This window comes from Amblyomma mixtum, chromosome 1 (genome assembly GCF_055824585.1).
Source record: "Amblyomma mixtum isolate Tamu chromosome 1, ASM5582458v1, whole genome shotgun sequence".
Lineage (NCBI taxonomy): Eukaryota > Metazoa > Arthropoda > Arachnida > Ixodida > Ixodidae > Amblyomma > Amblyomma mixtum.
The window spans coordinates 297,116,838-297,140,812 of NC_143012.1; the positions used below are offsets into that span (position 1 = coordinate 297,116,838).

The window sequence follows — 23,975 nt, forward strand, 5'->3', positions numbered from 1 at the left end:
GGGGGTGGCTCATGTGGGCAAGTGGGCCGAGGGCGCCAGTGGGCGGGTGTGCAGCCGCCTAGGTATGGGAGTGAGGGGGATGACGCTTCCGGAGGGTAGCTGGTTTCCCACTACGATTTTGAATTCGATTTCACCGTCGCTCTTTCGTTCCCTGCTGGTGGGTTTGGGCTTCTAGAGGGGGAGGAGGGAGGGGGGTTGAGTTGGTGGTTCGTGGCGCTTCCTGAGGGCGTAGGCTTCACTTGCCGGGGTATCACACAGAGAAAATTTCATGCCTTCTCTCTGGGAACCAGAACGCAAAGTAAGGGCTGCGTATCGGTTATGCGAACAGGAGAGAGTGCGAAGATGACCAAACCCCCGTTCGTCTGTCATGGGCGTGTGCAGGTTGTCTTATTTTCTTCCGCGGCGGGAATGAATGAGCTTTCCGTCGCTCCGTAGAGTAGCGCCGAAGACAGCGACGCTGCCTGTTTGCTGCTGCAGTATCTGCCTCATCTCCTTGGTGCGGAAGGACAAACCCTATATGCTGTGCTGCCTGGCCGCGTTAACGATGCCCGCCTGCTAACGGATCGAGAACACTAGCATCCTCGGACGGTAGCCCCCTAGTCATGGTCAGCCCAGAAGGTCTGCCATGCTCTGCTTCGCTTCCACAGGGTGTATTGTTGCGCTGCAGGTTACGACAATAGAAAGTTTTAGCTCCACCGTACGGTAAACACGGTAACTACGGCAACTGCTACCCTCCGGCAAATGTTGCTAGGCAAGTCTAATGGTAGCAACGGCAACACGTTACCGTATTTGTCGCCCAGTTGTCCGATTACGCTAAAACTGTCCAATTCCACACGCTCCCCGCGTCCGTCAGTCTTATTTCCTTCCCTTTTTGATCCCTAATTTCCTTCGACGATTGCAAGGTACCGGACTCCTCTTTTGGCGGACCTCCCTAGTTTTCCCTTCCCGTGTGTTCTCTATACCTCTCTTTTGAAGCTACTTTTACATCTCGTCGACTGTGGCGTCAACAGTCTCGCTACTCGGCGTGGAGATGAGGTTCACTGGAGCTGGCCCCTTCGCGTCGTGTCGCGTAGCGTATCTCCCCCGTGTATAGACCGCCTTTCCGTCCTCGCGCACCGCGCCAACAATGTCGCTCGTCTGGCGGGAATCCTGTTTATTCTGGCCCCCACACGGCGTTGTCTGTGCCGAGATAAGTGGGCCGCCTATCGCCGTGCGTAGTGTGGGGGTGTTCTTTTGGCGGCACTCGAGAGGCTCCCCGGTTTGACCCGGCGTGCGCTCTCTCGTCTCGCAGATTGCCGTATCCCGTTCTAGCACGACTCGCATCCCTCCCTCTGCCGATACGTGCGCTCTTTCGAGCTCTTCATACATCACTGCGGGGCCACCTGCAGGCTCGACACAGCAGTTGTCGCAGCACTTCTGTATACAAACGCTCATTCGATGCTCAGCGCCTGAAACATGAAAGCACGACTGATGTTTCTAAGAAAGAACCGTTTTAGTGGAATGCGCATTCTGGAAAATCCATCAGAGAAGAGTGGAAGTCAAACGAAGGGATAATTTAAATTTAACTCGGGCTGTGCGCAGCCGTTCGGCTACAAAGGAAAGCTGCACAGTTATCTCTGATGTTTTAGCTGAAAAAAAAAGTTATGACGGACTGCTGTGTTCCCCAGCCACGGGCGGCGCTGAACAAGGACAGCGGTTATTAAGGCGAAAGCCTTTAATGTCTCATCGTTGTAAGCAGCAGTTGTCGACAGAAATGTCGCGCTTTTCAATTGTTCGAAACAGTCGTGACGTCACAGTGCGCGAATTTCAAGTGTAACCATGCAACCAATTGAAGGTATCGTATAGTGATGCTCCAAGTAAGTGGGACTGAGCTCAGTCAATTGCTTAATTACCCAGTTAGCCTAATTAACTTTTCTAGTCAGGCCATATAAATGAAAATTCTCTGCCTCTCCCGTAACCGAGAGTAGAAATGTTTACGGGCCTAATGTCATCTCGGTGGACACCCGAACCGCACCGTACAGGAAGGGAGGAACGCCACCACCCGTTCAGCGCGATGCCTTGCCATTTGAACGCAAGGTTTTTTGAGGAAAGGAAATGGCGCAGTAATTCTCTGCCATCTCGGTGGACACCCGAACCGCACCGTAATGGAAGGGAGGAACGCCACCACCCGTTCGGCGCGATGCCTTGCCCTTTGAACGCAGCGCTTCTCCCCCGGATCACGTATGACAACGAAGTGTAACGTGGCATTTATGTGCTTTTTGCACGCGTTATTAGAAATCGGAAATTATAATTCCGTGCATTATCAAACCCACAGCTCCACTGATATCTTGATAAACATTGAGAAGGCACTGGCAGCAGTTATTTTTTGTCTCGTTTGGAGACCAACCGGCGCTTGCATGCCGGTCGCGTAGGAGGGCTTAGAGAGTCTCGTTAAATCTCGCTAAGTCTCGTACGGTGCCCGGATGTTCTCGTTTCAGAGCCCGGATGACTGGAATTCAGTGCCCGGATGAGTGGATTTCAGTGCCCGGATAACTGGATTTCAGTGCCCGGATAACTGGATTTCAGTGCCCGGATGAGTGGATTTCAGTGCCCGGATGAGTGGATTTCAGTTCCCGGATAACTGGAATTCAGTGCCCGGATAACTGGAATTCAGTGCCCGGATGAGTGGATTTCAGTGCCCGGATGATGGCTCTCGGTCTCGGCGTGACGTCACCACACTGCCGACAACGGGAGCTAAAAGCATTTCATGCTTAAAATTCACAGGGCCACATAATTACATTTTGTGATGGCGCTGTTCAGCGTTAACTGCCCAGAAGTGACCTAACTTCTATCCATCCGATGGTAATGCTCCCTCTGTTGGCGTCATTTCGCTCCAGCGCATGGGAATGCTCCGGTCTGATGACGCCACTTCCCTCCAGCCAATGAGCGAATTTTATGACCGACTACGCATTTTGGCCCCAGTGGGCTTCTAATGCTATCGCGTCGAAAAAATCGAATTGCATTTTGATTAGGCCTCATCCTGTCATCTGTCTGGTAGCCACCCCGGTTGGCATTGTGTGACTGCCTTGGTGTGGTTGTGGTCCAGGGTTCGAGTCCTGGAGCGAGACTAATCTTCTTTCAGTTACGAAAATTTGGGACAGCTGAATAGCTTTCACCTCACAGGCGGTTGTAAATTATAATGTGTATAAATCTCGTTTTATTGCGTAAGCAATATTACGACAGGTTTCAGCCCTTCGCGTCGGGGCGGCCGCGAGGCACGTTTGACCTTGAAGGGCGGCGCGAGGCGCGGCGCACTACAGCTGTAGCCGCGCCGCTGCCGAGTGGAGGCGCTGCCCTCGCCGCGCTCTCGCCAGCTGCGGTGTGTGGAGAGGAGGCTGGAGAACTGGGGGGGGGGTTATAAAATGCGTTCGCTCGCTTGCCGGCTCCGTCTCGTGCCCTCCCCCTTTTCCTCTTCAAATCATTCACTCACTCACGGCTCCGTCGTTATGCCGCCTGATAAACAGAAAGGGAGGCTACGTCGGCTTGACGAAACCAGGAAACGACAACGGGCTTCGAAGACAGATGAAGAACGCGAACAGCGCCTTGCTAAGCGGCGCGCTCAAGACGCTGCTATACTGGCACACCACGCCTCTATCGAAACCGAATCGTCTGCAACCGGCGATGATCCCGAATGGAACACTATGGATGCTTACGCAACCTACCAGGTTTAACCAGAGCGTAACCCCAGCAAATTTTCTTTTTCTTTTTTTTCTTTTTTTTTCTTTTTCAGAAGCGAAGAGCTCAAGTGGTGAACGGCCATGTTTGCTAACAAGCAGGGAAACACCACTTTGTAAAGATAGAAGACAGTCGAAGTATGTCTGTAAGATGTGTTATTTGTATTGTCTGCTGTGTGCCATGTGCAGTGCGAATCCAAAATCGGCACCAAATGCGCTTTCCTACCCGACACCGAATGCTCCTGTGCCGTCGTCTAGGCGAGAGGTACAAAATGAAATTAAGTGTTACGTACACGTCTGCGCTTTGTGCTAAAGGAGGACATTTGAAACCGCGTGGCGATGTTCTGATGGCCCACACGGGAGTTAAAGCAGCTGTAAATAAAACCACAGTGTCTAAGGCGGTTACGGCCAATTTCGAGACAATGCATGCATCGGAACAGTTCCCAAATTCGCTATTCCTGACGCCAACGGAAGGCAATGATTTCGTGTGAAACATACTCGCGCTCGCATTCAGGCCACACTCGGTATTTTGTCGTGCAATTTCGCCGACGACGTCGCTTAATCACCTACGTGCTTCAAGGAATTGAAAATAGAATGTTTTAATGCTATAGCGTTACAAGCCCCATGAGGCCAAAATGGATCGTCGGTCATAAAATTCTCCCATTGGCGTGAAGAAAGTGACGTCATCAGACCGTAGAACTACCATTGGCTTTAGAGAAGTGGCGTTACCAGACAGGAGCTTTCCCATTGGCTTGAGGAAAGAGTCGTCAGCAAGCGGGACATGACGGCACTTTCGGTAAAGGCATTAATAGCTGTCAAAGCAGTCGCATTGCATGGAATCAGGCGTCCCTGCTCATTTTTTTTATTTGCGCGCTTCAGTCGGACTTTCTTGCAGCCCGAATTTATGTGGCCTTGAATGAATACCTTGTTACAGCCCCTGAAAGAGAACTGAGAAGGACCAGCCTGCCGGTCTCATTTTAGTCTCAGTGCGGAACACATCTTGAAGCCATGTCATAGCGAGCACGCATTGCCTACTCGGTTATAACGTACCACCGCTTACAGCGCAGATTTTCGCTACTGGCCTGGCAACTGGTCCGCGCTAATAAAAAAAAAAGCAGCGCATTTTATTTTTATGTGCGGTGCACTTTTGTTGGATGTCAAATACGTGACAACGTACGGGAACAACCCTTGAGACTTGATGGCGAGTGCAGTAGCGTACGGTGATTGCGTAACGCTCGGCACGTGCTGGCACTTACTAGCTTTACGTCCCGTTCCTGCAAGTACTCACGCCTATACGCAACCAGGTCAGAGACTCCAGTACCGCACACGCAAACAAGCCGATAGAAGAACTCCGTATTCGCGCTGTACCTCCCAAGACAGGCGCGCTTTGCGTATCGCTTGCCAGTGAGTGCATTACAACGATAGCAGTCTCGTCCCTGTTTACCGCGACGTCTCGCGTAGACGGTATCGCCGACGCGCGGTCGCAGACGCCTTTCTTGTAGGAAGCGCCCGTAATCTGCATACTGCGCTGCTACCAAGGCGCGGCTATTTGCCGAGATACGAGATCGTGAGCTGTGCTCGGGCGCTCAACGAACCGAGAATGTGGAGATGGCGTTCAAAGGCTTGTGTCATTGTGGTTTCCGAGCAGGCTTGCTTGGAGCGTCTGCGAGTCGCTGGAGTGGCATCAGCATTCGCAGTCAATTTTGTTTATTTCTTATGCTATTTTTGTTGAAATTATTTTTCAGGTAAGTTCAGTACTAAGCCGACAAAAACGAATTGTCCCCGCATTATCCGTGTCAAAAGCCGAGGTTCGTATACCTGACAGGTTATGAGGCATGCAAAATCGTATGTTTCGCTACAGTTACGGCATTTCAACGGAAGTCATTGAAAAGAGAGGGCTAAAATAACATTTCATGCTCGAGCTTCTTTAACGTTCTCCTGCTGATGAACTACTCTGGGGCGGCTAAATTCCTCAACGCGCACTGAGATATCTGTGTGCGCACTAAATCATTCCAGTTTATTTCTTTTTCAGCACTACTCGGCACTTGAGTTTTTGTGGCTAACCATTTTCTCGCTTAAACAACGGGATAACACAAGTGTTAGTTGTCTGTTTCTGTACGATTTTCTCTCCTAATGAAGGCAAAGAATCAGTCGGTTTCAGGGATGAACGCAGAATTATTTACGGCAACATGCTCACCGTGGTGCGACTCTTTCATACCACCACCGGGCAGCCCCGCTAACTCCTACACTGTAAACACGAATACACCTATATGGGAGTAAAAAGGGTGTAGGCTGTCCTCTTGCGCACTCACTTTTGTAAAGGATGTGCGCTAGAGGAAAGCTTTACTCCCTTTTTACTCCCTTTTATTTGGAGTGTATTCTCCTCTACCTCCTGCCTTCATTCCTTTCTTCGTGGTGGGGTTGAGGTGCCCATCCAGTGTGCGACACTCACTGGCTTACTGCGCTTTTTCTATCCTCATGCAGGATCTCTGTTTGCGTATTGCTTTGCAACATTGCGGTCCCATCGTCTTTGCTGCTCGTCTAGAGCGCCCAAACTCGAAAGGCACCCGCTTGAAGTCCTCGTCGCTTAGCTGGCCCTTGCTTGCCGTTCACCAAACCTCCCTCTATGCTCCGCGAATATATTTCATATTCCGAAATATTAAATATATTTTAATGCGAAATCATTGCATGGCTCATGGGCAACGAAATCCGGCGTCGGCTTTAAGCAGCAGCCATACCCAGAAATTGTGGATGAAAGAATTTCTCAACTAGAAATAGTTTAAGAATGCAATTTTTTCATATATGAACTGCCGCTCTCATCTCGTACCTACAAGTTTCACTTCTGAACCCTGCATTTTGGGCTCCTATAGTTCCGCCACCCATCGTTGCGGTCCACCACGTCGAATGAAATCTGCCTTCCGTTTCGAGCATGTAAATACGTAGTCACTTTCTCTCCTTGCCGCATCTGCGAAAGACGAAGCTGTGTGCGCAAATACTGGACAAAGCAGACACAATTCGGAAAGCGCTCTCGAGATATTTCACAACCGCGATCCGAAGGCCGTTACAATTCTACAAAAATAAAAGTACAAGAACAGCATAAGAGAGAGAATAAAGCAAGTTACCTCTTCTTTTCCTTGTTGTTTTATTATTATTTTTTCCTTGTTGCTGGAGCAAGTCATTTCTGACACTAACTTGGACGCTTAGCGTGCCATTCGCAACTATTTTTGCACCCCTTCTCTTCACCAGCTTGTCATGTTTCATGGAGCTATCATTACGACCGTTTTCGTCGCAGAATCGATAGTAACAGTGTCGACTTCCATCAGGCTCGGGAAGGCCGAAACACATCTGTAGCACATTACTATGTTTATCCTATAGTGCGTTGCGCCAGGCGTATGTTCCCGAATACTTCCTGATCACTGCTTACCGCCGAGAGCATTTGTGCGGGTTTTTTTTTTTTTTTTCATTCCAAAGACCAGAGCACAACCCCAAATTCCAGGGCTTCCATCCACGACGGCTGATCAGGCAGTCCCAGCTTCTACCGTGCCCCCAAACGTGTATATTTTCTCAGGCGGGCTCCTTTCGACACGCAAAACGGCGTTCACGCTGAGCGACAGGCTCGCGAGGTCTATATTCGGAAATCCACGAGCTCGGGCCGATGTTGTTCCAAAGCCAACCGCCCACAGCTGCCGTGCGCAAACTCCCGGTCTTATCGCTTTGACCTGCGGGACCCCCGCGCCCAGCTCGCGTTTTGCCTTTTTCGGGAACCCAAGTGTTTGAAGGGTTCTGGGAAAGACGCGCGCGTGAATTAAAATTGGCTCCCAGTGTTTGTAGTGGTTTGCGTCGGTTAGTCGCCGCCGGAGATGATTCTATTCCTGCAGAGGGCCGCTGTCTGCTCCGCGGGGCAGAGGTTAGACTCGGTCTGGTTTAGCCTTTTTTGGTTTGGTGCCACGCTGTGTCCGCCTAAGCAAGACATGCTTTCTAACCGTGGCACTTCAGGAATGGTTCCTTCTTGCCAAGTGTGTGAAGCCGGAGTTATTCCACTTAATTCGTCTTTGGTAGCATCTCAGCTTGCATTTAAACGAATGAAAATTAAAATTTATCGCCTGTGAAAAGCATATAGCCTCCCCATTTCAAACTAGAATGACAGAACCTTTTGGAGTTCACCTCAGATGAGTTGGCAACAGATTGGAAGTGAAAATAATCTGGTTAGCCGCAATTAGGCGAAAAAATGGCGACGCCCTTCAAAAATTGCTTAAGAGCGGTGCGAGATGCGTCATATTCCGCCACCAAGCTGCATTTTTCGGCCCGAAAGTAAGTTCACATCTTCACTTTCAACGATTCGCAGTCTTCACAAAGCTATATCTAACCGTAATTTTTGCATGCACTATATTGGGCACCAGTACAGGCGTTACCCAAGCGCAATCGAATTCGCATTTACCTTTTTTTTTTTGTAATGCCGTAGAATTAAAACCTCATCGAAAAAAAAAAAAAACGAGTCTTCGATCGTAACATTCTCCCATTGACTGGACGGAGGTGACGTCGCCAGACCGGAAGCAACACTACTTCCGGAAACGGCATCAACAACTTATAATGCTAATGCACTGCGAGCACATAGGGTAATTAGATGTCCCTGCGAATTTTTTTTTTTTTTTTGCAGTGTTTTCATGAATCCTTAAGTTTCCTCCAAGCGTCCCGTAATGACTCCTTGTAAAGTCATTTATTTACGAATATAATTTTAAACTATTACGCTGTATAAATTTTGCAGTGGTATGCATCATCACAGAAACGAACTAGCCCATTGCTTTTATCCCTGGATGTCCTTTTGCAGCGCTGAAGTCTACTACTAATCAAGAATTTATAAACACTGCGCTGAACTAACGAGTGGGGTGTTTTATTTCGAACATGCTTAGGCTGGCCGTTTCAAAGCCTGCAATGAAGCACTATAGTCAACAACACCTGAAAAGCAAAAAAAAAAAGTGCGAGTGCACAAAGAAAAAAATACAAACGTTCTAGTTTGTCATTTCTTCATTCGTCGTAATCTTTAGCGCTGCTCTAACACGTAAAATTGTGCCTTGTTCTTTTTCTTCCTTTCGCGACCATTTCTTGAGAAAAGTCATCAGATGTGATGAGTCTCGCGTTTCTCACGAACGTAGCTGACGATGTCGATAGCGAAAAGGTTGTGTGTGTGGGCTATCCGTTGCTTTGCAATACAAGTGCGTCTCTCCCGCATGGAGAGGCCGGAAAGTTACGTCGTCGCCATGCACGCCGTTCCTAAGGCCACGGTCGGACTGGGGCCGCGCCGAAGCCTCACTGGCCCACACGGCATGCAGAGGCGCCAGTCTTCCAAAGCAATCGCCTTTGAGCTCTGGAACGGGGCCTGCACTTCCGGTGGGTGTGAACCTACGGTCCGCCTCGCCGTTTCCGTGCAGTGTAGGGCCGAGTGCGCTATGGCGAACGTGCTTTTACATTTGCGAATCCTCTTCAGGGTGGTCCTTCAGGCTGAACAGCATTTATTGTGACGCGTGGCCTTTGTCAACTGTGCATTCTGAACCAATTGGTGGTGAGGAATGAAAATCAGGTCTAGCCATCTCAGTGACCTACTGAGGCGCAAAATTTAGGCACCCGAGCTGTCGCTGAAAATGGGCCCTTGCACCAGGCTGCTGAGCTGACTTCCGTCATGCTGCACTGAACTAGTTACTAGCTACAGAGTTCGCAGCCTGCGTGCCCAAGGCGGCCAGTGGCGCGCTATCGCCAGCTGTCTGTCGTCCAGATGCCTTGACGACACGGTGTGTGGGAGTCCCTGTCACCAGACTTCGCGGCGCCGCGATACCTCTCTTGCGTGTCGTGGGGCAGACAGGGTCCGTCGCGGTAAGCCACGATCGTTCGAACAGAGGGGGCAAGGGGGCTGGGGTAGACCAGGAATGCTCCCTCGGGACGGCCGTAACGGGATACGGGCGATCGGTTCCACGCCCCCGTGTTTTCCCAGGAGCTTCTCTTTGGGAGCGATGAGTCGAAAATCGCTGTTCTGGCGCCAGGAGGTCGCCTAGAGCTTCTTTCAGCTGGCGAGCGTTCGCGGAAGAGCGCGCGATCGCAAAGCAAGCTGTTGTCATGGCCTGCTGGCATTCGGTCCTAGATAAACGTACTGCTTCGACAGACGGGACTTTGACTGTGCCTGTTTCTTCGGTGTTGTCCTTAGGGCCCTGGATTCAAGGATTCTGTTCCCGATTTGTCCTTTTTCCTTTCTGCGTGCCATTGACTCCGCTTCTTGCGTATATAATTTTTATGCGAAGCATACTACTTTAGCTACCACTTCAGCCCTTCGCCGTGGTTATGCGCCTCCAAATCACGTGATACATGACGTCACACCACGTGACACGATGACGTCACGACAGTAGAGAAACGGGGGCCCACCTCGCGCCGTCGCTGTGGTTGTGCGCCTCCAAATTACGCGACACGATGATGCTTCGCATTCTCCAGGCTTAACCAAGTTAAGCCTCAGCCTTTTTTTTAATTTTTTAGCTTATATAATGCTTGGTAAATACGTCTGCTAAATTTGCTGAGGCTCGCTTATGGCGACGACAAATCCTCACTGCTGCGACAAACCGTGAGTCTGCTACTAATAACATCAATCAATCAATCAATCAATCAACCAATCAATCAATCAATCAACCAATCAATCATATATAATGCCGAAGAACAGCGAGACTTAAAAACAGCAAAAACTCAAAGGGAATAAAATGATGCCGGACAGTAAATGAGACTGTGACGAGGCTCGGGTGACTTCCGTAGCGCCAGCCTGGATATTTATGTTCGACACTGATATACCCTTAAGTGACCATTGACTGCGGCTTCCATGCGCGTTAGATGTTCTGCGTCCGATCTAGCGCAGACTGTCTGAGGAAAGATCCTCCTTTGACCTTGATTCTCAAGCTTGTTTACCCATTACTTTCCGCTCAACCAACCATTGCCGACCAGAGCATGTTCGACAGTCCCCAATTGCAGCCTTGACCACGAACACGAGGTCGATGCAGAGCTGCACCGCGATGGTGGCTCGCGCTGAAGTCGTAGTTACACGTGCAGTCGAGTCTAAACCGACTTAGATGGAGACCCGTACATCGCGAGAACAGCACGCTCGCTGCGACAACTCGCTTGAGAGCACCGACAGAGGCACGCCAAAGTGCGCACGATTACGCGAAAGCTGCCCCAAGTTAATGCCCCAGTTGATGGCCCATGAGGGGAACATCTCGTCCAAGGCCGGCACGAGCCGCTCGGGGCGCAAGGCGGCAGCAAACCGTTTCTGTAAGTGCTGCTGCCTGTATCACCCCGGAAGTCTTTAGCCGGGTGAGACGCTTGATATTGATTCCGCTGCTGTGTCATAACAGCCGCGCTATATCGAGGACTGCATTACAGACCAAAAACGCCCATCGAGACAAGCTCGTAACATTACACCAGAGACACGGAAGTTGAGCTGGCGGAGCTTAGTCGTGGGTTTGCACCATTGTTTTTCAGAAGCGCCGGCTTGGCGTATGATTGCGTATTGATAGGAGCTTGACTCTTTTAGCAAGTGATCATCATGTGCTGCTGTGTCTTGTTGCAGCTGCATAATTACGAAGCGGCTGATTTCGCGTCATGACAGACGCAAACTTCACAAATTAAGGCGAAAGCCTTTAATGCCTCATACTGTCGTGAACAAGGAACGTTAGCAAATGTGTCCGCGTTTCGGCGTCACTACTTAAAAAAAACTCTGTCCTGGCGGGAATCGAACCAGGGCCTTCGGCATTTGAAGTGGAGACGCTGCCACTCCGCCACGAAGGCTCAGAGTTTGGGCATGAATAAAAGCGCGTCTAGTGAATGCATGGGTCTCATAAATAGAATGAAAGGAATAAAAAATAAAAATAAATAGAAAAAATTAACAAGAAAACAAACAAATAAAAATAAAATATGAAAAATAAAAAGCAAACACAGTGCGCCAAGAAGCGCTTTCGCCTTGCAGCACTTTAGAGGGACAAAGTGCCCCCTGAATTTTTTTGATATCTCATCTGGGAAAATATTTCAGTTTTTTGTCTTTTTCTCTCCCGGTTGAAATCAGATGAATGACAGCGCTATAGATTGGCGCCTTCATCTATTTCTGCCCCGCACATTTTCCCATGATAGAGAATATCGATACTTCAGGGCGCGTTGTCAGAGAGGTTGCAGCGAAAGGTGAAGTATACAGAAATGACAGCATCTACTTTGATACTGCTACACTGTGACTGCCTATTATTTAGGCCAAGCAGAAACGTGAATTAGGCCCCGACTTCACTTGCCGGGGTAGCTCAGTGGTTAGGGCGCTCGGCTATACTGTGCACGAGGACGCGGGTTCGGTCCCGGCTGCAGCTGCCGCGTTTCGACGGAGGCGAAATGCAAGACGCTCGTCTACCGCGCAACGTCAATGCACGTTGAAGAACCCCAGAAGGTCGAGTGTCGAAAGTAATCCGGGGCCATCCACTATGGCTTCCCTCAGGTAGCACAATCAGGGGATCAATTGATTTTATTCAGTAGTGACGGAATAAATATCTAGATCTTGGGAATCGAAACAGTATTTGTCCATTTGAAATCACCATTTCGGTATAGGTTTGTGTTCAGTGTTTATGTTTTGCTTGGGACGGCTACTGACCCGAAAGACGCGGGTTCGATCCCGGCCGCAGCGGTCGAATTTCGATGGAGGCGAAATTCTAGAGGCCCGTGTACTGTGCGATGTCAGTCCACGTTAGAGAACCCCAGATGGTCGAAATTTCCGGAGCCCTTCACTACGGCAGCGTCCCTCATAGCCTGAGTCGCTTTGAGACATTAAACCCCAAAAGCCATAAACCATAAACTCAATATACTAATCCCTCTTTACTTCTTCACCAATGGCTGCTCCGTTTGATTTTAAAAGCGTCTCTGTCTCCTATTATATGTGCAAACCGCAAAAATTTCGAATGCTCTTAGTATCATGATCACTGCTAAGTCCGTCGTCGATGCAGCATATGTTTTCCCTATACCACTGATCTAACCTATCGCTCTGAGAGGCCATCGCATTTGATTTTTGATGTGACGTTAGCACTTGGCCTCAGCCATTCGGCTACGCACCTAACGTATATTGCTCGTGCCACGAGGGTTGTTTCTCGTTCGTGTTCGAACCGGACCGTAAACGAGTACCAAGGGCACGGGCTTACGCCCTCTGCTGGGGCTTTATGGCTCCTACATTGGTTTGCAACTGGCCGCTTCCTCTGAGCCGTTCGGTCGCTGCTAGCTTCTTGGGGAAGTATGGGCGATCAATCTAGAGCTTGGCGCGCGCCGACGACGTGTTTGTCCACGCCGCATGGCGCGTGCACTATTCGCGCGGGCAGTTGGCCGCAGCCTTGACTCCTAGATCCGTTGTGGCGCGTAACCGCGGGTGTCGCCAGCGATGCGAGTTTCCTGCAGCGCAGTTGCTTAACTATCACCTATACAACATTGCCGTTCAAGGATGGTGTAAGTGCCGTCGGACTTGGGTAAGTGTCTCTGATTGCGCGACACGTGTGGCTGCCGTTTATTGTTTACTGTTAGCACGAAATAACGCAGAGGCGCCGCCCGGTGCTTTGGGAGGCGCGAAGAGTTATATATTCATCGATGAGTTCCTGCCAATGGTGGTATAATTAACCTATCAGTGCGTGGCTAAGGAAACTGACGAGCGCTCATACGTTATGATGCGAGAAGCCTGCGTTAGCAGTATTGGTTTTACATTTCGGCTTTTCGTTTTCAGGAAATGCGACCTACTTACTATGGTCACTTTCCGTATAGTTGTGGAGGATGGTTTGATTTTATGATGGTTTAACGTTCCAAAGTGACTCAGGCTATGAGGGACGTAGTGAAGGGCTCCGGAAATTTCGACCACCTAGGGTTCTTTAACGTGCTCTGATATCGCGGAGTACACGCTCCTCTACCATTTAGCCTCCATTGAAATGCCACCGCCGCGGCCGGGATCGAACCCACGTCTTTCGGGTTAGCAACCGAGCACCATAACCACTGAGCCACGGAGAACGGTTCATGTGTATCTGCATGAAGCTGTCGTCACGAACGCCAATGTGTAGTGTGACGTTTCTCCAAAGGAAATTCTTGCAAGCATTAGTGGATAACCAGATTGGACGAACTGATCATTAGCCGCTGTCGGAGGCCCAGGGGCCTGACGTTTTTCATAGTCTATCGCCCGCTGCCCCTGAGGTCCACTCCCGCAGTGGTCTTTCGCAAAAGCAGTGCGAGGCACAAACGAAAAATTGACATCATCAGGCCCGTCAGCTGAATCGCTATTGAATTAAGTTCAAAGCGGGAGCAGGCCGGGAACCACTTTCGCTCACGGCACGGTACTGTCGTGTACAACATCATCAAACTCTGTCGTCATCCTTTTAATAGCCACGTCCGTCCTGTCTATTCTTTAGAAACCCAGCGCGGCCACAGGGTGCTCCTAAGCGGGGCTTCGCTGAATAGGCCGGAGGTGAGCTAGACGTATCCGCTTGGTTCTGAAGTCGAAAAAGAAAAGAAAAAGAATACAAAATCGTCTCGCCTAGTCACGCGCACTCAGCTGCGTGAATGCGATGCTGTTATTATTCCACGTTCCGCTTCACGCACGGATTTCGGTGTATGAAATGCGTTTACACGGAGGAAACGGCCAGTCGCGTTGCCAGGCCCTCGCGCGGACTCAACGAACGCAAAAGTTTGCGCCTGTCGTGCCCCGTCTGCGCAGTTCGCCTTTCACGCGAGGCGCGCTTCGTTCCGTAGCGAAATAAAGAAAGCCAGTAGAGACGAGGTTCGACGCCTTTTCAGGTTCGTCTGTAGATTCACGGCTTCAGCGAAGTCTCTTTCCCTTTAAGCCTTCTTTACTTGATTTGTGACAGTTTCCTTTGCAATTCCTAATTCGTTACGCGCGGCTACATCACAGACGAGATTGGAGAGGGTGATACAAGGCAGCGTTACGTCCGCTTGCGAAGTCCCGTGCAGTTCCAGAGAGAAAGAAAACGAGTTTTTTTCGTTCTTCCTTTCTTGCTTTTGTTTCTTGCCTTTTCTTCTTGACATGAAACACTGCGTACGGGACTAGAGCTGGAATGAACTGACGAGCCGTTCTCCTCTCTTTCCCCTCCGTCTATTCCGCTCTGAACATCGCGCGGCTTTCTTTACCACTTGCTTTCCTCATCTCTCGTTGTTTTGAAAGATCTGATGCCCCAGGCGTGTGCATACCTTTGTATATGTATATACGCTGTGCGTCACCCGTAGCGATTGCGCGGAACCCAGCGGGCTACCACTGCCTTCTCCACATCGCTCGCGCGCGCGTAGAGGCGCGCGCTGCCCGCGATTAATTAGCGTCGCATCCCTCTCACACGCGACTTATCGCGCTCCAAAACGCTCGCCCGACAGGAAAGCCCACGCCCAACCCCACCACCGGCTACTAGCCATCCTCGTCCTGTCGCCCCGCCGCAGAGGTATAGCAGCAGCAGTACACGGAGGCCGCGTCTGTCGCTCGGCACGAACTGCGCCGCGGATAGCGTCCATCCTTTTCCCCTTTCAAGGCCATCGCTCTCGACTGGAGTGCAGTGGGCGTCGCACGAACACCTTGCGCTCCTCACGTGCAGAGGTGCGCACCCGGCGGCAGAGTCTCGTGCGACACGCCGGATGAGGAGGAGGAGGAGGGCGAAGAAGGTGAAGATGAGGAGGAGGTGTCGCTGCTCAGGTAGCGCGCGCGGGGAAGGCACGCGGTGCGAAGTCGCCCAGCGTCGTCGACGTCTCCGGGCCGGGAGATAAGGATTAAAGAGCCAACGCGGGCCGCACCAATCAGGCGGCATTGGCGACGCTTTCTCTATATAGCGTCGGTCGCCGATGTCCCCGCTGAAGCAAACAGCCCCCGTTGCGTGCTGCTGCTGCTGCCTCGCGAGACTCGGTCAGGGTCGGCCTGCTGCAGCAGTGCTACTGCCGTCGTCGTCGCCGGTGTCTCCTCGCGAGGGTTGACCACCGCCGCCCCTGCACGGAACTGCGACCCATGTCGGAAGAGGCCCGTGACTCGACGAGGCAACTTAGGTAGAGATGTCGGCGAGCCCTTTGCTGAGACTCGTGCAGTACAAGAAATGCAACCTGAAGAGGTACGTGATCGCTGGCTTTCAAAGCGTTGTTCGTGACCCCTTTTGGCGGCTCGCCATCCCTTCGCTTGGAGGCTTTGTTTTCCGCTGACCCTTGCCCGTCGATATCGCGAGTTGTCTCTGGAAGTCCTTCGAGGCTCGGGGTCCTACGTTGTGCTTCGCATGCACGTACGGAAGTTTACGTCTGCGTCTCGTTCAGCGCTTGTTTTTTCGTGTCCAACTGACCGTCGTTTGTGACGCTTTCAATGCTATTTCTTAAGCAGGGGTTTTTTTCTTTTTGTATGATCGAGCCTGTTTTACATTCAAGGGCGTTTATTTCTATAACCTATGTACTTCGTGTTCTCAATAGCAGTGGCGCGGCCGTATGAGATTTTTTGGCTCTTTCAAGCAACACATAAAAAAAGGAAACATGGATATATTTCTCAATGGGATGCTGTGCTTTTTTTTCTGGATTTTTTATTGTTTAATGATGAGTGGAATTTTGCGTGCTTTTGAAACGCTGTGTGAGCAGGAAGGGCTCCGAACTAATTACAGCCGCCAGGGCTTATTTCACGTACGCCATAGTCTCAACACAAGGGCACATTCGCCTCTTCCCCTCAAGTTTTCCTTGAATGGATGCTTTGTAGCCTTTTCCTCTATATTTCGTCCTACAGTACAGGCGCGGACCGCGATTTCGCTGGAGTAGTTGAGTACTACAAACGAGCAAATTCGATGTAGTGGATTAAGTCTGCATCTTGTCTTTGTAGTAGTAATCAAGCTGTGTCAAGTGTACGCCGGTGTTCATTTTTCGATTCATTCACTCTCGGTCCGAACCACGTGGTCCGAACCGCTGCAACACCGTCGAGCGACAGGCTTTCCGCTGCTCTCGAGTCGGCAGGAAACGCGCCAATCGACACTTCATACAAGTGGCTGCACCCGAGGGGTTTAACCATCACTGCCGGTTCCGAACCGTATATCGTTACAACGTTGCTTACTGCCGCTATCGGTTCGACAACGAGCTCGAAGTGTTTTCGCTGAAAGTGGCGACTCTCTTACAGTTAGCGCGGTCTTTTCACTTCTCATACTTCAGTTGAGCTGCGTTACCCTATAAGCTACATGGCACAAAAATTGCCCGATTTCTTTCTTTCTTTCTTTCTTTCTTTCTTTCTTTCTTTCTTTCTTTCTTTCTTTCTTTCTTTCTTGCTTTCTTGCTTTCCTGCTTTCTTTCTTTCTTTCTTTCTTTCTTCCTTTCTTCCTTTCTTTCCTGCTTTCTTTCTTTCTTTCTTTCTTTCTTTCTTTCTTTCTTTCTTTCTTTCTTTCTTTCTTTCCAACCAATATATGTTCGACGAATTAAGCACTAAGCATGACGGGAACGGGATCAGTCATGTTTTGTATCTGCGCTCCGTTCTCAGTTCACCTTTTCTTGGACGTACCGATATCGGTTCGTCAAAGATATATCACGGCAGACCATCGCGTAGCCGGGTCGTGGATTGGAATTCGAAGGGAGAAGGTACACCCGGCGTCAAAAGTTTGCGGGACACATATGTCCCCGAAAAACGCTACTTTCGTCTAGCATGAACGCAGCCTGAAAATGACAGGATATTCTGCAAAGTTTCATTTCACGGTACATCTAGTGGCTTCCACAAAATTTACGCTTTTCGCAGCATGCGTGCCCCGTAAACTTTTGACGTCGGGTGTACGTGAGTCTATTTTCAAAATTAGCTGCTCCTATTTTTAGTATAAATCTTCAAGAGATGGAATTCTTACAAGGATCCATCGTCGAAGCGATGTATTCGAGACTGCAGTTTCCACGCTTGGATGGTGCACACCACACGCACTAAAGCCTCCCCTGTGCGGTAACGCACGCTCCGCCGGATTTAACTTATATGAAATTTAAGCTCCCGCCCAGGATGAATTCTGCTGCGCAAAGTTTGCATAGTGACCTTTCCGAAATTTATCCGTCAGGTGTGTCGCTTACGCTTACTGTTCTCCAATTTTTCTCACATAAGTCAAATAACTCTTACTTAATATCTGTTGAGAACAAAGTTCTGTTTGTTTGCACACTGTCGTGATAATTCAGCGGAGATCTTTTCTCCACGTGCGCCTCCAACATATAACCACTTGCGCAATGTTAAATATGCCTCTTTCGGCCTTCTAAGTTATCCTTAAACAGGTGCTGGCTTGCGCTGACCGAACCGTCCTCCGTTGCCAGAAAAGTCACCCGCTCTCCTGCCTCGTGCCGTGGTTGCGAAGAGTCGATAAGAAGAGAGGGATGGAGAGCGAGTAGAGCTGTTTTCTTTCCTTTTTTTAATCTCCACTCCCTCCTTTTAAGCTGTTGCAGCCGCAATCTCATCAGGTGTTAGAAATTACTTCCTTATGTCGGCATCCAGGATGTCAGCAAGTGGCGACAATTTTTGCTTCTGTGGTTTTTCTTTTTTTGCATAGCTCACGTGTCTGTCGCATGTTTGGTGTCTAGCAAATATCGAAGCAAGGTTTTGGGGCGTGGTTAGCGTTGTGTTCGAAGGGGGCATCGCGGCTGGTTTTTGGTGGCCGCACCGCGGCGCTACAGGCGCGTAGGTGGCGCATCGAGGCACCCTAGTAGGTGGTGACTCCATGCATCTGAAGTGGCCGCTGTGGTTGAAGCTTAAGCGATCGTTCGATGCTTGGCTCTCGACCTCGACTCAGGCGTAATGAGGGTGGACAAGTACCATCTCTCTCTCTGCCCGACTTGAAGGAGTCGCCGCCGCGATGACGATACTAATCTCGTCAATGAGCTCAAGTCTCTCGGAAGCAATTTGACGGCGGTGGTCAGGCGGGGGGTCGGCTGGGCAATCTTGGCCTGGTACGCTGCTCCAATTCCGTTCGGGGCGAACTTATAGCAATTTCGTTTAGCGCATATTCGTTTCCACCGTGCCCCTCAATTGGAGGGAAGCGCAGGCGGAGAGGGGGAACGGGGGGGGGGGGGGGGGGGGGGGGTATGAGAGCGCAGAGACCGCGCGCAAGAAATTCGATTGGCGGCTTAGTAGAAGTCGGCTTCCCGCTTGGATCGAACCCCGTGGAGCCGCGGCTATTTACACAGAAGACGGGAGGCTAGCAGAGATTCCTCTTAGTCAAGATTCTGGCCGATTTCGAAGCGATAGGCGTGGACTCTGTTCGCTTAGCTGCACGACCGCACTGTAAATTTAAGCAAATGGAAGAGCAGTTAGTCTGAAGAGCCTCGCCTCATTTAGTACGCAACGTGTCATCGTGTGGAAGAGCCTCTGCGTGTTCATAGTAACATTTGCATGAGGAAACTCTGCTGTTAGTAACGGGCTTAACGCGTATATGTAGGTGTGTCGCAGTCTTAGAGAATGAAGGCGTGAAGTTTTGCGCGCGTTCTTACAGAGCAACATGCGTCAGGCGAGAGGCGTTCTTTTCATTGTGTAGCTTGCTTAATCTTCCACTTGACCAACGCTGACTGAGGTATAGCTGCGCTGTACGGAAATGACGAAGTTTGGTGGCGCTATCGTCCCTCATCTTTCGGTCGGTTTCCTCGCCTATTGTGCGTGGAGATGACAATGCAACGCACGAGCTGAATGCGTCTACAGGGCTGCCACGACGAAATGACCATTCCATTTATCGTAAGGCACAGTGACAAGTGAAATACGCAGCCACCGGCGGCAGTTTGTCATACATGCCCACGAGTTCCCGGGCACAGAGAATCGAAAATCCTGTCTCCGCAAAAGGACCTCCGAAAGGACTCCGTCTCGGAGCTGTTCGAAGGCTGAGCCCGCATAAATAACGGGGCCGAGTGGCCCGTCGCGATAAGCCGTTTGCGTTCTCACGCCGAGGGTTGACGTGTCGCGTTGTGATTTACCGAAGCACACAGAACGGCCGCGCAAAGAGAGACTCCCGAAGACACCGCGTGCATCATCACGCGGAAACCTCCGTTTTCTTTCTCTCCAGAAATCGGCGCCTTCTATCTCCCTTTCTCTCTTCCTCCCTCCCTCCCCAAGCGTCGCCGTTGGAGTCCGCGCTCCGCGCATTCTTCAAGGCACGTACGTCCGCGCTCTCTCACTACAAAGCGGACCGCGCTTTTCAGCGCACATATGGACACGAGGGGCGTAATGGAAAGGAGAATGCACCGACAGGGCTCGAGTAAACCTGGAAGCGAAACAAAAACGCCATAAACGGGATGAAGTAAGCCGAAAAAAAAAAAAAGAGAAGAAGATGGAAGCGGGGGTTCAGGGCGGCCAGCAGACCCCCGAAGGGCCCGCTATACCACACAGCGCTTGGAAGAGTCCCGCTGTCTCTCTTCTCGGAAAGCAGCCGGGTGGCGTCCTCCCTCACAGTTGGCTATTTCTTCCAGGACAGGGGGAAAATGCCCCTCACCCTCTTTTCGCGTGTCGGTTAACTGCTCTGATTCCTTCCTGTCTTGCTTTGTTTTGTTCCGTTTCTTCACTGCCCGCGGTTCCTGCGAGTATTCCCTGCCCATCGCGCCCTACTCTCTTCCCACCCGCCCCTGAAGGACGCGCCTGTTCCGCGCAGTGCGGTTTAGTTTGGCTGCTGTTTGGAGCGGCGGCTACAACAACGGGATCGGCGAGTCCGCTGCACAACTAGCAGCGTATTCTTGGAAAGGATCTTTCACGCATACGTGCTTCATCCGACGGAAAAGCCTCGCCGCGTGAAAGAAAAAGTATACGGTAATACCTCTCCCTCTCAATTTGCCTCTTCCGCGGTCCGTTGAGTCGCCGCCGCAGTCGGATCGTGATTTATCGGACAGCTCCGCGGGATACTCCTGGTTGCTGGACGCGTTGTACGATGGCGTTGAGCAATGTAGCGTGGCTTGCTGATGCGTGGTTGGGGCGGCGTTTGGCGAGGCAGGCTGGTTTGCTTCGGTCACTCGAAAGCGTGCTTGGAAACGCCGCGTTTATTTTCTCTTTGGAACATTGGAACATTACTCTTGCGTCCGTTATGTGTGGTCCCTCGCCCGCGAAACTTGTTTGAATATTTCCGTGCTGCGATTGCTTCCTCTTTCGTGGTGCGAATTGCACTGTTGTGCGTGGTGGAAGCGAAACAGTTTACGTCTGAGGCGCAATACAGTGTGTGTCATATATGTTGAGCATGCAGTGGTTTATGGTTTATGGGGGTTTAACGTCCCAAAGCGGCTCAGCGATGAGGGACACCGTAGTGAAGGGCTCCGGAAATTTCGACCACCTGGGGCTCTTCAACGTGCACTGACATGGCACAGTACATGGGCCCCTTGAATTTGGCCTCCATCGAAATTTGGGATCAAACCCTCGTATTTCGGGTCTGCAGCCAAGCACCGTAACCACTGAGCCACCGCGGTGGCTTGTTGAGTACGCAAGGATATATATATGAGAAATTAGCAACGTAATCATTTCATGGCTAAATGGCAGTTGATTAGAAAGTATATTGTTCTTTATTCTTTTTAAAATAGTTCGCTCGATATACCTACGGTAAGAATAAATGGTCAGCATTTGATTGGCTTTGTGCCAAGACTTCACATGACTTCATCATCATCATCAGCCTGACTACGCCCACTGGATGGCAAAGGCCTCTCTCATGTTTCTCCAATTAACCCTGTCCGCCAGCCGCGGCCACCGTATTCCCGCAAATTTCTTAATCTCATCCGCCCACCTAATTTTCTGCCTCCCCCTGCTACGCTTGCCTTCTCTTGTAATCTACTCCGTTGCCCTTAAGGACCGGCGGTTGTCTTGCCTTCGCATTATATGCCCCGCCCAAGCCCATTTCTTCCTCTTGGTTTCGGCTTACCGTGGAACTCATTTAAAACACTTTCCCTTTTCAATCCCCTGCCTTCCCTCTTACTCATTATCTCTCTCTCTATATATATATGCCTGAGTTTGTGCGCTCTCTCTCTCTCTTTCGTACATACAGAGATGAGAAATAAGAGCACGTGTGCACGGCCAATCTGCTCTCAAGTATTGTTCAATGCATTATAATCAGTTGTGGCAGTTGACGCCCTTTCTTGGCATTATAGTAGCGAGAACCATATCTCCCTGACCTGGGTGTGTCTATCGTGGTGGACTGCTATTCCCCGACAGCAAGGTAGTGCAGTGCTTAAGTGCTATTGTCGAACGCGTTCCTTGACTCTTGCCGTGACTCGAAAGACGTACACAAGTGCGCACTTCTCAGCCCAGTCCGCGAAAGGTCAGCGCGAAAAGGTATGGCGCGTCCGAAGACGCACGCGTCTCCCGATCGTCCTATACCTGCTTGAAGATAGCGGCAGATATACAACGTGAAGAAATCACTTCGAGAGCAGGGCTGAGCGATAACCGTGCACCTCCGGCCTGTGCAAAGGAACCGTGCCTTCGACCCGCGTGGCCGCTCAGATTCGCTACGCATCCTATTCAGGGGATGATGCAGTGAAGCAATGCCCGGTGACGAACAGAGAATATCTTATCGAAAGAAAGACAACTGTGTTCTGAGGATGTTTATCATCGGATGCCCTCACGTGCGAGCGCTGTAAGCACTGCTGTCTACGGTACACTGTAGCGTCCTTTGTGACGCAGTCGGCCGGACTTCACAGAGAAGTGCTTCGCACGGAATCCTCCACCGATACTGAGACGCCGACAAGTTACGTACCTATCGCTGTGTCTCTCCGTGGTATCAGCGATAAATTGTGAGTGGGCAGGAATGTTTTCTACAGAAAAACGGTAGACAGACCTCTCGTCGCCTTCCTACTTTTTTTTTTATCTTTTTCTAGGTTAAATGAATCTTCCGCGCAACTCGCCCTCTTTGTTCCATCCTCTCAAGAGCTTGAGTCTGTACGCCCGCACGGACGCACGTGGCGTCATTCCTTGGCGCATATCTCCAGTAACGGATAGAGCATTTTCCTCTATCTCTCCCTCCCATCCATTAAGTTTCGCCTAGGAATTTGTGTGGAAATCGGTAGCCCTACGACTACCCCAGTACTTTCTCCGCCTCTTCATAACGCCATCGTCATCGCCAGCAGAGTCAAATTACTATAAAGTTATCATCTAACTCATCTGACTGCTAGTCTGTGACAGTAGTAGTTACTTCGTAACGCCTGATCATTCGCAATGCTTTAAACAAAATCAAATTCAGTAAATTGCTAATCTGGGCTGGTTGGTGTACATACAGTTGCCATACTTGCTAGGCTTTTGCCTACCAAGAAACTCAGAAACTCGGCAATCCTGAAAGATAGAAAGAAATGATCAGCTTTAAGATTGGCTCATGCGATGAAGGCGTCATTTTAAGCTGCAGTTACCTCTTGGCCTCTTTGCCATATCAGCTGGACTGATACAGGCGCGGAAACGCGGCTGATCTTTCACTGAAGCCGAAGTCGCGCGCTCGTATCATGGCGCAGTGTCTTCTCGCCGACGTCTCCACTGTCAAAGAACAACAGCCGTTGAGAGTACTTGCGCGCGAAGGGTACGACGTTTCAACAGCCGGAGCTGTCTCTTTTTGTGCTTCTTTGGCAGCGAAGCCATTGCGAGTCGCACTTTGTCGCGTGGGAACAGGGTCACAGAGAAAGGGCAGTGGGCTCAACTGATGTCGACAAGGGAGAAGCCCTTGGCTCGTTTGCCGAGCGCGCTCTCTTTGCGCCCTCACTGCGTCACGGCGGTTCGCTTCACTTTTACTGCGCGGAAGCGGCGCCGAGAACGAACCGTTATGAGCGCCAAACCGCGGCGTTGGGCAAACAGCGTTGCTCTTTTTACTTCACTGACTGCCGTGTTGCCAAAGTTGTGTATTCTTAAAAAAACACAGTCACCATTAATGACTTTGAGGGTGGCTATTGCTTGTCACGTGTGTTAGTACCGGAGTAGGAACTGCAGAAATAGTCGGGTACAACTTAAGTCTGTAGTGAAGCTCTGTACACATTCAAGACCGCCGCACAGAATTCCTCCATGACAGAAAAGTATTCCGTTGTTAAAACCTGACTTGCTACTTAAACAGGAAGGTAATCACAAGAAAATAAATTATAAGCCTTGAGAATTTTGATACTTAGGTTGTTTAATATAGTCAAACATTAAAAAGTTGATTTTTTTACTATTGTCATTGGCCAGCGGATTAACACAGTACGTCGCGGACCCACTGTTAGCAACTGCTGTTTTTTAAGTTGTATCTTACTAAAGTAACAGTAACTGCCTTTAACAGCATTTAAAAGAAA

General features: G+C 50.3%; 1 protein-coding gene across 4 annotated transcripts in view; it reads left to right on the forward strand.

Moving 5' to 3' along the window:
- Positions 1 to 23,975, forward strand: part of LOC149372167 (proton channel OtopLc-like) — a 74,026-nt gene that overhangs the window by 22,529 nt on the left and 27,522 nt on the right. Inside the window, exon 1 of one of the 4 annotated variants that reach the window (XM_089566553.1) lies at positions 15,167 to 15,844. The exons of the other annotated variants lie outside the window; for them this stretch is intronic. Within the exon in view, the coding sequence (XP_089422679.1) occupies positions 15,789 to 15,844 (56 nt within the window). The 5' untranslated portion in view covers positions 15,167 to 15,788. Of the gene's footprint in view, positions 1 to 15,166; positions 15,845 to 23,975 lie in introns of those variants that run through there. 4 annotated transcript variants of the gene reach the window in all.